Source organism: Rhizophagus irregularis, chromosome 14, assembly GCF_026210795.1.
Source record: "Rhizophagus irregularis chromosome 14, complete sequence".
In the NCBI taxonomy this organism is placed as follows: domain Eukaryota; kingdom Fungi; phylum Glomeromycota; class Glomeromycetes; order Glomerales; family Glomeraceae; genus Rhizophagus; species Rhizophagus irregularis.
In genome coordinates this window covers 277,305-293,734 of record NC_089442.1, presented here as the reverse complement: position 1 = coordinate 293,734, position 16,430 = coordinate 277,305, and the positions used below count along the sequence as shown (strand labels likewise).

The 16,430-nt window shown below is 25.7% G+C and overlaps 3 protein-coding genes across 3 annotated transcripts; 2 read left to right on the top strand and 1 right to left on the bottom strand.

Moving 5' to 3' along the window:
* Positions 1-1,969: 1,969 nt before the first annotated feature.
* Positions 1,970-2,560, top strand: OCT59_005784 (uncharacterized protein; the record flags this gene model as incomplete). The annotated part of the gene is made up of 3 exons (XM_066140833.1): positions 1,970-2,027; positions 2,319-2,481; positions 2,551-2,560. 3 exons carry the CDS (start codon positions 1,970-1,972, stop codon positions 2,558-2,560), a joined length of 231 nt encoding a protein of 76 aa, XP_065997680.1.
* Positions 2,561-2,640: 80 nt separating this feature from the next.
* On the top strand, positions 2,641-3,612 carry OCT59_005783 (uncharacterized protein; the record flags this gene model as incomplete). The annotated part of the gene is made up of 4 exons (XM_066140832.1): positions 2,641-2,662; positions 3,170-3,412; positions 3,481-3,525; positions 3,599-3,612. The coding sequence occupies 4 exons, from the start codon at positions 2,641-2,643 to the stop codon at positions 3,610-3,612; spliced, it is 324 nt and encodes a 107-aa protein (XP_065997679.1).
* A 6,367-nt stretch (positions 3,613-9,979) lies between these two features.
* On the bottom strand, positions 9,980-14,857 carry OCT59_005782 (uncharacterized protein; the record flags this gene model as incomplete). The annotated part of the gene is made up of 13 exons (XM_025323538.2): positions 9,980-10,013; positions 10,086-10,948; positions 11,028-11,233; positions 11,408-11,507; positions 11,604-11,731; positions 11,942-12,074; positions 12,147-12,614; positions 12,683-13,210; positions 13,285-13,421; positions 13,671-13,779; positions 13,867-14,352; positions 14,441-14,577; positions 14,785-14,857. The coding sequence occupies 13 exons, from the start codon at positions 14,855-14,857 to the stop codon at positions 9,980-9,982; spliced, it is 3,402 nt and encodes a 1,133-aa protein (XP_025175939.2).
* Positions 14,858-16,430: the final 1,573 nt, after the last annotated feature.

The following is a 16,430-nucleotide window of genomic DNA, read 5'->3' as shown; positions in this document are numbered from 1 at the left end:
TAATTGTTTTCGTCATTAATTTTGAAAGCCACTATAAAAAATATGTAAAATTGACAAATAATGAAACTTAAAAATATTCAATATAATACCATAAGATGTTATTAAAAGTATACCAAAAGCATCAAAGAATATTTATACACAATATTCCAAAGAGCTTTCAAACCGTTTTGCCGCTCAGTAATACCAATTTTTAATTATACAAAATAGTTTAACTGAAACTATGTTTAAAATTAAATTGATTTTTGTATACAATACGCATTTGATATGTAGAAATTTTTAAATAAAAGTCTCTTTATAATGAAATTAAATTTTTTATTGTTAAATTTATCATTATGAAAAAAGAGTCTACTGTGGATAAGTTAAACCTATTCAATAACGCTTGTTTTAATTATAATTCTGTTAAAACACATCAGTTAAGTTTATTTATTCATTATTTATTAAAATTTATTATACAAATTTGTTGTTATATATTGTAAATATTTATTTAAATAAAGTATACTTCTTAAATTTGCATAATATTTGTTCTACACTTTGTTTTACGCTTCAAATTATAAATTATTTCGTTACTATTACGAAAATGCGAAGAAAAGTGGTGGTAATAAAATCTCATTTTCCAGTAATACTTTATACAAGAAAAAAAAAATATCTCGATCTTTAATTTCCTATAATTTCATTTTTCAGCTAAATCAAGTACCGAATGTTCTAAAGTTTTGGAGTCACTATTTCGCTATAATAAATCTGATATTATAATAATTTAAGACACTATACTTAATTGGTCAAATAATACCTTTAGAAATTAATGTTGAACTTGATAAAATCTATTTTTAGGGATTCTATAAAATATAAATGTAAAGTTGTTAATACTATGGAATTAATTTAATATATATATCTATTTGTGTAAACGGTTTGAGGATGTGTTGTATATGAGAGATTACTAATTAATGATAACGGTTGAAGGATATAATTTTTCGTTAATTTCAATTGCTTTCTTAATTTACTCTTTAATTGCAAAATTTCATTTTAAGTATCGTATTCCATCCCTATGAAAAATAAATGTCCAGAAAATGTCGGCGAAAATGTCCGAAATATATCCAGTTATAATTCTGCATGTCCAAAACATGTCCATTTTTTTATTTATCCTGAACTGTCCCGAATCTTGATATGTCTGGAATTTGTTCTAAATTTTTCATGTTGGACAAATTCCGGACTGTGAAAAAAAAATTCAGAAAAATCTTGGACAATATTTCTAAAAAAGGATAAAATAATTTAATTAATTTTCACAAAAAAAATGTAAAAATATCAAAACTGACATTCAAACCTTTATTGACATACTAAGAAAAAATGAAGAGCAGACAAAAATGTTATATATAATTGAAATTTCAGAGTTTGTGCAAATGATCATCATTTGACTTAGCCACTTAGGTCAAAGATCAATGAAACCTGGATGACAAATTCCGAATAGAACTTGAACCAGGACAAATTCAGAATATAAATTGATGTCCAGAAAATGTTCTAAAATGTAATCGTTTTCAGTCATTTACTGGATTGTCCGGAATTTGTACATTATATTTCAGACAATTTCAAAGCATTTTCTGGACACATTTTTTTCATAATTTCGCTGAAAAAAAAAAATTCTACTACTTTCATACATAAACTACATAGTATTTACTATATTTAGTTAACCATTTTTTTTTTAACTTATTTATTTTAATCTTAACTATTATGGAGAATTTAAATAAAAACCGTAATAGTAAATTTAAATTGCCGATCAAGATTATTGTGTTTCCTCCGTGTATTTTAACTAGTCTTTTTATGATGATTTTGTTGCCGATCTTAAAATCATTGCAACATAAAATAACGTTTCCCCACTTTTTTTCATTTTTTTTTTCTTTTCCTTTATTATTTTTTAATAATTTTTACATACGAGTTAATAACATCATATTTTTTGTTAAAAAAATTATTTATTAAAATGGATGAAATTAAATTAAGTGATGATGTGTTTGAACAAATAAAAGACTTCAAACATTGTAATTTGACTGAAGAACAAAAATCGTTAATTGATAAACTAATAACAGACAAAAAATTAAAAGAACGTTATGAATATAATGGTTTATGTAAAATTTGTAAGCAGTTTAATACTAGTTCTTATTATTGTCATCCATGTGTTTCTAATCATTTTCAACAAAATTTCAAAAATTGGACGAGTGGAAATCATGTCGTTGATGAATTTATTCAAAAAGCACAATTAAAAGCTAAAGATGAGGACAATATCATAGAGTGGATTGAATATGATAAATTTGAAAATGTTGAATATTTAGCAAAAGGGGGATTTGGAACTACTTTTAAAGCAGTTTGGAAAGATGGTCCTTGGGGATTGACTTCTAAAAATAAAAAATTGCACTTGGAAAGAATAGGTAAAACAAAAGTCGCTTTAAAGTGCTTACATAATTCACAAGATATTACAGCAGATTTTTTAAAGAAGTAAGATATTTTCTTATGAATCTTCATTAGCCTTCATAAATGTTAAACTAACTATAATTTTCTTTTAAGGTTGAATTAAATATTTTAGTATTTAAAGGTAGTAGTTTCATAGTTCGTTGTTTTGGTATTACTAAAGATCCAAAAACAAATAATTTTATGATGGTGATGGAATTAAAAAATGGTAGTATAAGACAACATTTAAATAACAACTTCATTTCATTGAATTGGAGGCAAAAGTTAAATAGTTTAATTAATATTTCAATTGGTCTTAAAGATATTCATTATAATGGACTTATTCATCATGATTTTCATTGTGGAAATATATTAAGCAATTTTGACGGAAATACTTTTATTACTGATTTGGGATTATGTCAACCAGCAAATGTCAAATCTCCTCAAAATAGTAATAAAAAAATATATGGAGTATTACCTTATGTGGCACCAGAAGTTTTAAGAGGAAAAAAATATACAGAAGCAAGTGATATTTATGGATATGGAATCATTGCATACGAAATTTGTACAGGGTTCCCTCCTTATCATGATATAGCTCATGATGAATTCTTAGCAGTGAAAATTTGTAAAGGGTTGAGGCCAAAGTCAAATTATAAAATTCCTCAATTAATTCTTGACATTATTAATCAATGTTGGGATGCTGACCCTTTAAAACGACCTGATGTACGTAAATTAGATGAGTCTATTTGGGATTTATGGGATGCTATTAAGGAAAATAAAGAGGATTCTGTAATTTATGAGCAAATTAGAGAAGCAGATGATATCAATAAAAGGTTATCTTTTTCATCACCTTTAATAACTACTGGTGCTATATCATATATAACACATCCTCAAGCAGTTTACACGAGTAGACTTTTAGATTTTAAAAATCTTCCAGAACCTAAAAATGCTGACAAAAATGATGATTTAGAATATTCAGGTAAACATACTATATACTTTTCTATAATGACATAAATTTTTTATGATGCTAACAACTAATATTTATAGATTCTTTAAAAATGGATTTTACTAAACTTGATCTTAATTCTAAAGGTAATTACTTTTTACATGTGATTTTTTTGATCTATTAGATTTTAATTAAATTGAATTATTTATTTTATTATAGATGAAAGTAATTAAGCTCAGATTACTTTAAATAGATATCTATGTTTATTATGTAATTATCTAATTTTATTTGTATTTTTTTACTTGGTGAGAAGAGATTGAAGGAATTTTTTATGATTTAAATTTAACAATTGATATAAATTTTCTAATTTAATGTTCTAGAGTCTAGACTGGAGTCCTGCACAAAGTCTATTTTTTGAAATCCGGCCCAGTCCGGTCCAGATCCCAACCAGAATCTCATATTATGGTACCCTTGAGTAAAAAAGCCATTTATTAAAAAAAATCTTCACATTTATTTATTAAAAAACCTTTATATTACTTACTAGAAAATATCTTTGTATTTACTTATTAAAATAAATTTCATATTTACTTTAAAAAATTTTTTATATTGTATTTACTTACTAAAAAAAATTTTCTTATTTTTACTGTTTATTGAATAAAATTACCTTTAAATTTATTAAAATTTATTTACTAAAAAACTATCTATAGAAAAGATATTTACATGATTTATTTATCTACAAGAGAATGAATAAATTGAAAAGGATAAAAAAAGGTTTGTTTTTTATTTAGATTGTAAATTATCAAAGCAAGAACTTTTTTTTTAAAAACAAAATTAAAAACATAAAAAGCTGGAAAAATGTAGTATATAAACTGAAAAGCTATAAAATAAAATGATATTAAATGCAAAAATTATAATGCTAATGATTGAAATCAAGAAATCGGAAAAATTGAGATGATTTATTTCTTTTTTTAGTTTTGTAGAAATCAAATTTTTTGTGTTCAAATCTTTTTTTGTTTCATAGGAATCGAGAACTTCGCCTACAGATCGGAATGGATCAGAAGAATCAGGAGATAAAAAAAAAAATTCGTGTACGAAAAAAAAAGTTAATTTTTTATTATAATTTTTTATAAAAGGAAAAGCGTCTAATTCTGTAGGAATCGAAAACTTCGCCTACGGATCGGAAGGATAAGAAAAATTGGGAGACCAAAAAAAAATTTGTGTACGACCGAAAGAATCAATAATGCCTTGTTTTTACGCCAGATTTTTCTACAAACTATTCAAAATTTATGATAATGACCAAAGCAATTCTATACAGCGTTTAAAAATTTCATATTGAACCTACAAAATTACCAGAAATACTATCTAACATACTTCTCGTCTCTAAAATTAAAAAATATATATGTATATATATAATTGTGATCATTAGTTAGAGATCATGAAATATGAAATAAATGAATTTTCATAGTCGTACTCGAATAAAAAAAATTTTTTATTGATGTAGCTCATAACTGAGAAAAATGATAGTCATGCAATTGTGCATGATATAAAACTTTAAGATCTTAGCCGTTTTTAAAAATGGTTGATCTGATGATACTTCAAATATAAATTTTGGAGGGTTTCTTTTCTCCTTTTTTTTAGTGCGTTCTGATAAACTGACTCTTACACACTTTATACTATAAACTCAAACTAAGTTAAATTCATATTTTTTTATTTTTAATGAGTGTGAAAAGTCTAATTTTATTTAATTTATTAATCTATACTTTTTAGTCAATGAACCAATTACCAAAAATCATCCATTATCTTGTTATACGAGCAGAAATGAGAGTTTAGGTAAAAAATTAGTATATCAAATTTATAACATGTTCATATTATTCCTATATTTCACTGTTATGTATGATGGTTCGTCATTTTTAATAATATTCTAAAAAATCGTTTTTTTAATGTTTAATACGTTATTTTTAAATAAAATCCTTGCTTTCCTAGCATATGAAACCTAAATAGATAGATTTAGCGTTCATTTTATTACTTATTTATTTTTCCTATACAAACATCATTATAATTTAAAACATTAAATCATCAATCAAAATTTGCTTATAATATAATAATACTTTGAGTTTTGATACTTTATTAGCCTGAGTTAGAGTGGTATGTTTTTATTAAATGCATACTTTTTATCATTTTTGTAAAATACTTGTGGCTTATAATTTATTTTGGATGCAATACAAAAAAATATTTTTTGTCAAGATGTTATAAATTATACAAATGATAATTACATGGATTCGTTGCGTACTAGTTCATTAAATATTCAGTCCTAATCTTTAACATTAATTGGTACGATATTATGGTTTCTCCGTGTATTTCAAATTTTATAAATTTACACAAGCTGAACAATATCCAAAATCTTTTATTTACCCAAATATATTGTCACAGATTTTAATTCTTCCATAACAAATAATAAGTAATACAAGAGATTATGGATGAAATAAAAAAAAATAAAAGCAGAAGGTAGACAAAAGTGATGAAACGAGACGAGAAAGATACAACCTAATTTTATAAAAAAATTTATTATCTGTTGTAAATTTTCGTGAACCTTTGTAGAATTTGCATAACTTAGACATGTAACTAATAATAAATGATTCTGAAGCTTTACGAAATTGTTTGATTTGTTCTCTTTATGTTTATTCAAATAGAAAAGTTATGAAATTAAATTAAGTCCGTCTTCCATAAATCATCAGCGAAGCCATGGGATGTAGATTCTTTTTTTTTTTTTATTTTTTAAAACTGTAATGCATCTTTATTAGAATTTCGATAAATAAATTATACACTCTAATAGCAAAGATACCTAGAGCCAACTGTGTCGAGCACATGTCAACCCTATAACAGAGTAATTTTCGAACAAAGGAAAAAAAAAATGCATTACAGAAAGAATATAAAATAAATACTATACCCGGTAATAAAAGCAAAATAAAATTTGTGAGACCTAACTAGTTACAATCTACTTTAATGTGTAGGAAAAAAGGATGAAATATGTAATAATGTTGGGTACTGCGCATATGGCAGCCCCTAAAGATGAGTCGTAATGTCCCCACACCCAACCAGATTTATTCCACCTAATCTTCCTTATCCTACAAAAATAAAAGTTAGTATACTATCCTACTGTCATAAAAGAGAAAAGCTAAATTTTTTTATTTTGTTATCGGAAAAAATTTTTTAACGTATATCATGTGACTTCGATTAAAAGTTTTTAACTCTTCACTTCTTGCTATTCTTCTTCTTCTTTTTTTTCTTTCCACCTTTCTTCTTTGATGGTGATGCTTCTGGTTCTACTACTTCTTCCTCTTCCTCTTCTTCTTCTAAATCTTCTTCAATTCCATAGATGGCCGCTGGCAAAAAGGATATGAGTTGCTCTCGTTGCCTCCGTTCTTTATGCATTGCAGTGAAAGCTTTATTTTTTTCTTCTCCATCCTCTAAGTCGCTCCATTTGCTCGGTGATTCTAGAATTGGTCTCTTTTCTCCAGTTTTCTTTTCATCCTGGTAGCGATTTTCATTCTCCAATCTTTGTTTAAAATTATCATTCAGGGTCGTATATTCTTGGAATATTTTTGATTTTTCTGCTAAACTGATAATTTTCTGTCCTAATAGGAAAAAATTGTTTTTCTCCAAGGCCCATTCTTTAGCTCTCGATAGTGAATCTATCGAGTTCTCCATGCTCACCGCATACAAGGCCTCTGTATTGATTCTTTCCCATTCCATTTCGTTGGACGTTTGATCGAAGACATCTTTAACTTCCATTAATTTGTCAACTAAACTATCATTGTGGTCTGATTCTTGATACTGAACATATTTAATTTTGTTCATTGTTCTGTAATCTTTTATGATATCAACCACTTCTTCAGGCACTACGTTATCTTTCTTCAGTTGTTTCCTCTTGTTTTCTGAAGTGTCATTATGATCTTGAGTATTCTCTTCTCCTACTCTCCAGTTTTTGATCATCTCGACAACTTCATTTTCGTCTGGCGTCTTGCTTATCCTTACTGGCTTTTCTTCTTTTGATGGATGCAGCAAGCTTTCTTTTCGTGAAGCGAAGTTCCCTAATTCTCTGTAAATTCTCTCCGGTGGTGTGATAGGTGTCTTCGGTTCACTGTCCAGCCGTGAAGGTGATCTCGTTCTATTTTCTGTAGCTATAACCTTTTCTTGAACTATCTTCTCTTGTAGTTTCTTCGCCCTTGTCTTAGCATCACCATCTTTATATATCGTCTTCTTGTTTCTCACAAGCCAAACTCTATTAATATCTCCTTGTGTGCATGAATCCTCCACTGCTTCTTCCATTTCTTTGAGGTTCTTGAAATACCCAATCACTTTCCAATTTTTTGTGATTTTGATAATTTTAATGAACGCTGTCTTGAAAGTTTGTTGCAGTTTTTTCGTGAAGTCGTATGTGTTTCCCTTCTTTATGGATTCCATTTCCTCGTTAGTTAGGTCTCTCACAGTCTGCCATTGATCCCGCTCTTGTCGTCCTTTCAAACCTAGTTTCGCGTCGTACCATCTGATAAAGTTTTTGCTAATACAAATACCGAAATGTCCCTCCAAGAACGTTTTTTCGAAGTTTTCGTTCAAAGCGATTTTTGCCTTAACGGTTTTGTATTTGTATTGTCCACGAATTTGCAGTCTATAAACCGTTCCTATCTTCATCAGATTTGTTCTTACATCATCTTCACTCCAATATTTTGGTATATCGTAGAAAAATATGTCACGTGCCTCCTTGGCCTGCTGATCATTACTAATATTTTCGGGTAAAACTGGTATCTCTACAATTTCTTCCCATTTTCTCCTGTTTGATGTCGATCTTCCTTTTTTGGATTTCTTCAGCTGATCAACTTCTTTGTTAACGCCAGTTTTAACCTTTTTTAGTTCTGATCTCGTTTTCTCTACTTCTTGCGAAATTTTCCTTATTTGCTCATTTTTCTGCGATATTATTCGTGCTTGTTGTTTCTCCTCATTTACTTTTCTGTCCATCACGTGATCCTTCTTCCGCAGTTCTTCTCGCAATTTTGAATTTTCCCATGAGAGTCTTTTTATTTCATCTATATAGACGTCGAAAGACGTTGCTGAACACTTTAAAACTATGTCTTTAATAGTTTCTTTTCTGCGTACAGCGTCGTTCCGTATTGACTCCAGGAAGTTTTGTTCAGTTTTGCTGAGACCGCCGTCTTTTGGTACTCTTTCTTGGCTTTTTGCTGTGGTCCTTGAGTCCGCACTGAAAATATTTTTTGTTTCTTTCAGAAACCTATATCTATATTCTGTAAATTTGTATGCTGACTCCATTTTTGAGGTTTTTTATTTGGGTTTTATTAATAAAAAGACTCGTAAAAGACGTTTTTCCTTCCGCTGAAAATTTGGGCAGAATGATCGTCAGAAAGAGTTCCCCCTCAGATCCAATTTACCATCCATGGGATGTAGATTCACAATATTTATATAAAATTCTAATTAGAATATGTAAATTTATGTAAAATCTATGTTCTATTTTAAAAAAACTTAAATCAATGAATTTTCGAAAAAATAAAATCATTAACTGAACGTTCATATTCATATTGTTATCCTAATTGTTGTCAACTAAAAAAATTTATGCATATGACAAAAAGTTGTTAATGAGCATTGTAGTGCCACAATTTACCATAACTGCGTCGTAGCTAATTTGATAAATTAGGTAATCATACAAATCCGCAATATGCAGTAATAAGGCGCAGACACAAATCCAATACGAAAATATTTGGAAACCCAACAACATACTTCTAAGAAACAATTAAAGATCGGAAGGCGGAACAAGCTATGGCTATCGAAAGGGATATTGTGAAGGACACCTACAGTCCTTTCCTCAAACGAAGGGTAAAGAGAAAGAAAACCCCAAGGCAGTCACACTAGAAAAATCACGTGACTTTATTGTAACTTCGCATGAGTTCGCAACAAATTGTCAATAATTTGGATAGGATCCAGCCCTAATAAAGAAATTGTTACAACTACCCAGAATGATCAGAAATTATCTGTTTATGATCCTAATTTGGATAAGGCGAATAAACTTGCAGATGTCAGTTGAAGTCAGCCCTATAAAAAAAATCGGGAAAAATTCCGATAAATGATCCTTTTTCTAGTTTTTATTCCAAAGAAACTCAGACACGTGATCATTTTCCTGAAAAATTTTTTATAGGGCAGCTTAAGCCGTTACAAACTGAGCCCAAGCTGAAAATCATCCAAAACTGTGCTTGAGCTGCTCCTTAAGTAAAAACAGTTTGTTCCCCCTGAAAAATAAAAAAAGAGCAATAAATTATTAAATTTATATGACAATTCGTCCTATAATATTATGATTTTATATGTTCGATTACAAATTGATTTTATTTATGCAAAATAGATAACTTTACATGTACTCTATAATCAGTGTTGAACAAAAACTATAAAATAAAATATTTAAATAAACAGATATAATTAATGAATAAAATAATAAAAAAAAAATTCAAATGTTGTTCTAGTATTGTGTCACATTCAGCTTCATATTTCAACAAAATTCGGAAAATAATATTTTCTAAATTTTTCTTTTTCTCTTGATTATTTATACTTATCCTCATCATCAGCTGATATCCTATAAAATAGATAATCTTAAAAAATCTTTTATATATATATAAAAAAAATAAAAAAAAAAGATGTAACATACATTGTAAAATCAACAATTTCTACTGAATTATTGTTGATATTATCATATTTTGAAAGATCTTTGGTATATGAATTGAGTAATCGAGAAGTATAGTAAGCTTGTGGATGATGAGTAGTTGATTGGATATTTTCTACAGATAAAAGATTTGTTTTTCTATATTCTTCTGCTTCGATAAATTGCTTTTCAATTTCCTCATTTTTTCTAGATCGGAATAATCTAATGAATTCACCTACTTCAATAGCACTTGGCCTATTATTTGGATTTGAATCCCAACACCTTTTCATTAAATCAATATAACATTTTGGAGCTTCATTTTCATTGATTTTAGGTCTATTTCCATTACATATATTTAATGCTAATATATTATCATGAGCATAATTTGCGAAAGGTTGTCTTTTAGTTGCTACAAAATACATAATCATACCAAAACTGTATATATCTGCTGCTTGAGTGTAGGGTTTGCCTTTTAATACTTCAGGAGCTACATAAGGCATAACTCCATAAATTTTATTTCCATCTATATTACCAACTTCTCCACATAATCCCATATCTGAAATATATACATCACTAGCCGAATTTCCTGATTTAGAATAATATCCACGAGTAAGTGATAATATATTTCCTGTATGAAAATCACGATGAACCATATTATTTTTATGAATGTTTTTAAGACCTTCAATAATATTATTCAATACCCATAATCTTTCAAACCAATACCAATCTATATTAATATAAATAAAATTATTAATAGTACCGCCATCTGCATAATTAAGAACCATAACATAATCTTTTGTATCTGGATTTTGTGATATTCCATATAAACTAATAATTCTATCATTATAACTGATAGAATACTCTTTAATCTGATAAAAATAAATAATGTACATTTTGTCAAATTTAAAAAGATAATAAGATAAAACATGGTTAAAAATGAATTCATACCTCATTTAAAAATTCATTATTAATATTTTGTGAATTATTTAAACATTTCAAAGCAACTTTCTTATTAGGTATTCTTTTTAATTCTTTATAATATTTATCATCATAATATAATGGACCATCTTTCCATATTGCTGAATATACTATAGCAAAACCACCTTTACCTATTTCTTTAATATTATTAAATTGATTATATGGTATCCATTCAACTATTATATCATTATATTTATTAATCTTTAATTGCATTTCTTGAATTAAATTATCAATTTCTTTATTTCCACTGGTCCAGTTTGTAAAATTTTGTTTTAAATTATTTATTTGACATGGTTTACACCATTTTTTCTTTATACTTGTATATATTTTACTACAGTTTTTACAATAACCATCTTGAATTACTATAATATAATCTTTTGTATCTGGATTTTGAGATATTCCATACAAATCAAGAGTTTCTTTATCATTACTATTAGAATATTTTCTAATCTAATAATAAAGAATTATATATTAATTATATATTAATTATATATTAATTAAGCATTTAATTAAATTAAAAAAAAAATAATAATAATAAATTCATACCTCATTTAAAAAATCATTGTTAATATCTTGTGAATTACATAAATATTTTAAAGCAACTTTTTCATTAGGTATTCTTATTAACTCTTCATAATTCTTATTATAATGTAATGGACCTTCCATCCATATTGCTAAATATATTATAGTTAAACTATCTTCACTTATCTTTTTAATATTATAAAATTGATTGTATGATATCCATTCAGTTATATTATTATGTTTATCAATTTTTAATTGCATTTTCTGAATTAATTCATCAATTTCCTTATTTTTACTAGTCCAGTTTACAAAATTTTGTTTTAAATTATTTATTTGACATGGTTTACACCATTTATAATTACCTGTACGTATTTCACCACAATTTTCACAACGACCATCTTGAAATATTATAATATAATCTTTTGTATCTGAATTTTGAGATATTCCATATATTTTCTGAATACCATTAAATGTATTGATGGAATATGATTTAATCTATAAAGGAATAAAATAAAATATTATATAAAAATAATTAAAAAAAAAATTAAAAAAAGTTTAAATTCATACCTCATCAATAATATTCTGTAAATTATAAAAATATTTCAATGAAACTTTTTTAAAATGTGAATGTCTTAACAACTTATTATAAAATCTATTATACTTTAATGGACCTCTTATCCATATTGCTGAATATATTGCAAAAGTATCATTTTTATTTATTTCTTTAATATCATTAAATTGATTGTATGGTATCCATTCAAATATTATATCATCATATTCTTTAATTTTTAATTGTATTTCTTGAATAAAATCATCAATTTTTTCATTACCACTGGTCCAATTTATAAAACTTTTTCTTAAATTATTCAATTGACACTGTTTACACCATTTATAACTTTTATGTGTATAAATTTTATTACAATTTTCACAATAATTATTATTAAGAACTATAATGTAATCTTTTGTACCTGGATTTTGAGATATCCCAAATATGTTAGGAGATCGACCTTTTTCAATAAAGAATTCTTTAACAACCTACTTAAATAAAGAAAAAATTACTATATTGAAAAAAAATAAATAATTTTAAGAAAAAAAACTTTTACCTCATTTAAAAAATTATCTGTAATATTTCGTGAATTATGTAAATATCTTAAAGTAATTTTTTTATCAGATATTCTTTTCAATATTCCATAATGTTTATCAATTTGTAATGGACCATCTTTCCATATTGCTGAATATATTGTGGTATAACCAATATTACCCATTTCTTTAATATTATTAAGCTGGTTATATGGTATCCATTCAACTATTATATCATCCCATTTATTTATTTTAAGTTGCATTTCTTGGATGAAATTACCAATTTTTTCATTTGTACTAGTTCCATATGAAAAATATTTTTTGAAATTATTTAATTGACACGTTTTACACCATTTTTTCTTTATATTTGTATATATTTCTCCACATTTTTCACAATATCCATTATTAAGAACTATAATATAATCTTTTGTATTTGGATTTTGAGATATTCCATATATATTAAGAATATTTTCATCTCGTTTTTGAGTCATTCCATGTATTATACCAGGAATATTATCGTCTTTAGCAATTTCAATAGAATATGATTTAATCTTTAAAATATAAAAAAAAATTATTAAATAAAGCATACTTAAATTAAATTACAAAGTAATTAGACAATTCATACCTCACTTAAAAATTCATTATTAATAAGACCTTGTGAATTACATAAACATTTTAAAGCAACCCCTTTATCAGGAATTCTTTTCAACTCTCCATTACGTTCATCATTATTATGTTGTAATGGACCATCTTTCCATATTGCTGAATAAAGTACAGTAAAATCATTTCTGCTTATTTCTTTAATATCATTAAACTGGTTATATGGTATCCATTCAACTATTATATCATTCCATTTATTAATTTTAAGTTGCATTTCTTGAATAAGTTCGTCAATTTTTTCATTTCCACTAGTCCAGCTTGTAAAATTTATTTTTAAATTATTTAATAAACATGATTTGCACCATTTATAATATATTTTTGTATATATCACACTACAATTTTCACAATAACCATTATTAAGAACTACAATATAATCTTTTGTATCTGGATTTTGAGATATCCCATATATATTAAGAATATTATTATAGTAATTATTTATTTCAATAGAATATGATTTAATCTGTTAAAATATAATATAGAAAAGGTAAGGTTATTATAAAAAAAAGTACTTGAAATTTAATTATAAAAAAAATAAGAAATTTCATACCTCGAATAAAAAATCATTGATATTTTGTGAATTAGAATTATAAAAATATTTTATGGCAATTTCTTTGCCATGTTCTCTTTTCAACTCTCCATAATTCTTATTATATTGTAATGGGCCATCTTTCCATATCGCTAAATATACTGCAGTAAAATCATTTTTACTTATTTCTTTGATATCATGAAGTTGGTTGTATGGTATCCATTCAATTATTATATCATTATGATATTTGATTTTTAATTGCATTTTTTGAATAAATTCATCGATTTTTTCATTTTCACTAGTCCAATTATCAAAATGATTTTTTAAATTATTTAATTGACATGGTTTACACCATTTATTATCTTCATCTGTATATATTTCACCACAGTTTAAACAATAACCATCATTAAAAACTAAAATATAATCTTTTGTATCTGGATTTTGAGATATTCCATATATTTTAAGATAATCATATTTTTGTTTCCTTTCAATAGAATATAATTTAGCCTATATTATAATAAATATAAAAAATAAAATTTATTATAAGAAAAAGTATTTAAATAAAAATTATAAAGAAATTAAAAAAATTTCATACCTCATATAATAAATCATTAATGATATTTTGAAAATTATATAAACATTTTAAAATAACTTGTTTATTAGATACTCTCCTCAACTCTTCATAATGTTCATCATGTTGTAATGGACCATCTTTCCATATTGCCGAATATACTGCAGAAAAATTACTTTTATTTATTTCTTTGATATTATTAAATTGACTATATGGTATCCATTCAATTATTATATCATCATATCTTTCAAATGTTAATTGAGTTTCTTGAATGAAATAATTAATTTTTTCATTTTCACTATTACAATTTGAAAAATTTGAAACATTATTTTTAAAACTATTTACTTTATTTATTTGACATGGTTTACACCATTTATGTTTTATATTCGTATATATTTCATCACAGTTTTTACACTTAATATCATTTTGGAATGACACCATGACGAATTTTTTTTTTTTTTTTTTTAAGAAAAAAAAATATTTCATGATCGACGTAAATGGAGGCTTTAAAAAAAAAATTATTATTACACCAAATTTTCATGTAACGAAGCAAATTTATTTACGTTACGTGACATGCTCAAAATTATGTGATACAAAGAAATTCGGTTTTCTAGTTTAACCGTAAGTTGCAAAATTCTATGATTGGCTAAATAAAAATTACGTCATGATTTATTATGATTATTTGATTTTGATCAACTGACTGGACTAAAAAAAGAAAAGATCGTGAATTTTGCAACCATAGATAGATGACGTAACTATGAACAAAAATAAGAAATTTTTTAAAATGTTGAACAACGTGAAACAAGAGTTGTTAATTGAGTATTTAACTTTCAACTTTATATTTTTGACGAAAATTTTATGATATTCTTTTAATATATACAGGGTCATATCTATTATTCAATTTTTATAATGCTACCATTAGAATTTTTAACTAACATACAAATTCCATGAGATGGTTAATGTCACGTTTTGAGGTATTTATTGCAGAAACTTTGGTCATGTCAATGGTGATACTTTTACCATTTTTGTACATTTCGTTTTATGAAATTATGTAAAAATTTGATGCTTTCGAAGTATTAATATATGAAGGTAGTATCATTATTCAATCAAAATGTGTATAAAATTTTTTCTAATATTTATTATGTAGAATTTTTTATTTTATTTTAATTTTTTTTATTTTTTTTTTTTTGATCAACGCAAACTTCATAATTTTGAAATTTCGGAAAAATGTAATATAATTGAATAATGGCTTTATATTGAAAGTGATTTTCAATTGAGAATAAAAGTTTGTATATTAAAAATGTACGAAAAGAAAATTATTTAAAAGAATTAAATTTGTTGTAAAATGTAATCTTCGCAATACTTCTTAAAAATGAATAAAATTTATTAAAGTCAAAAAAAGGTAAAAATTATTTTTATAATTTCGTTACGGCTATTTTTATATGTAACGGGACACTGCCGACCCGCGTTCTACAAAATAAATCACATGACACGACTTTTTGTATATCCGACTGCCAGTTCAGCCAAAATCGAATGGCTAATTTAGGCAGGATTAAAGCCTAAAGCTGGCCAATTTTAGAATTATCATAACGCACTCGGTAACGACTTTCGCAAAGAATCATATTATGTTCATTAAATACGATATTGTTATTATTTAATCTATTGGAATAATGATTATGTAAAATAATATAAATTATGATATTTATCTCTGATTAAATCCTAATTCATATATGTCTGTAACCACATAATTTAATGATTCCAGATCTTGAGTAATTCGAGTTGAATATACAAATTTTGAATAATTTTCCATTAATTAACTAATAAATTAAATCGAATAACTTGTACAATAGATAATAAATAAATTATTTGCTACATAAATTACATAAACTGTTTACCTTATTTAAAAAAATTCCTATTAATTCTGAATGATTCTCTAAGCTTTTTAATTCAACATACCGAACTTTTTTTTTTCATTTTCATTAAGAGGTGACCGTAATTTTCATCCTTGGGTTTA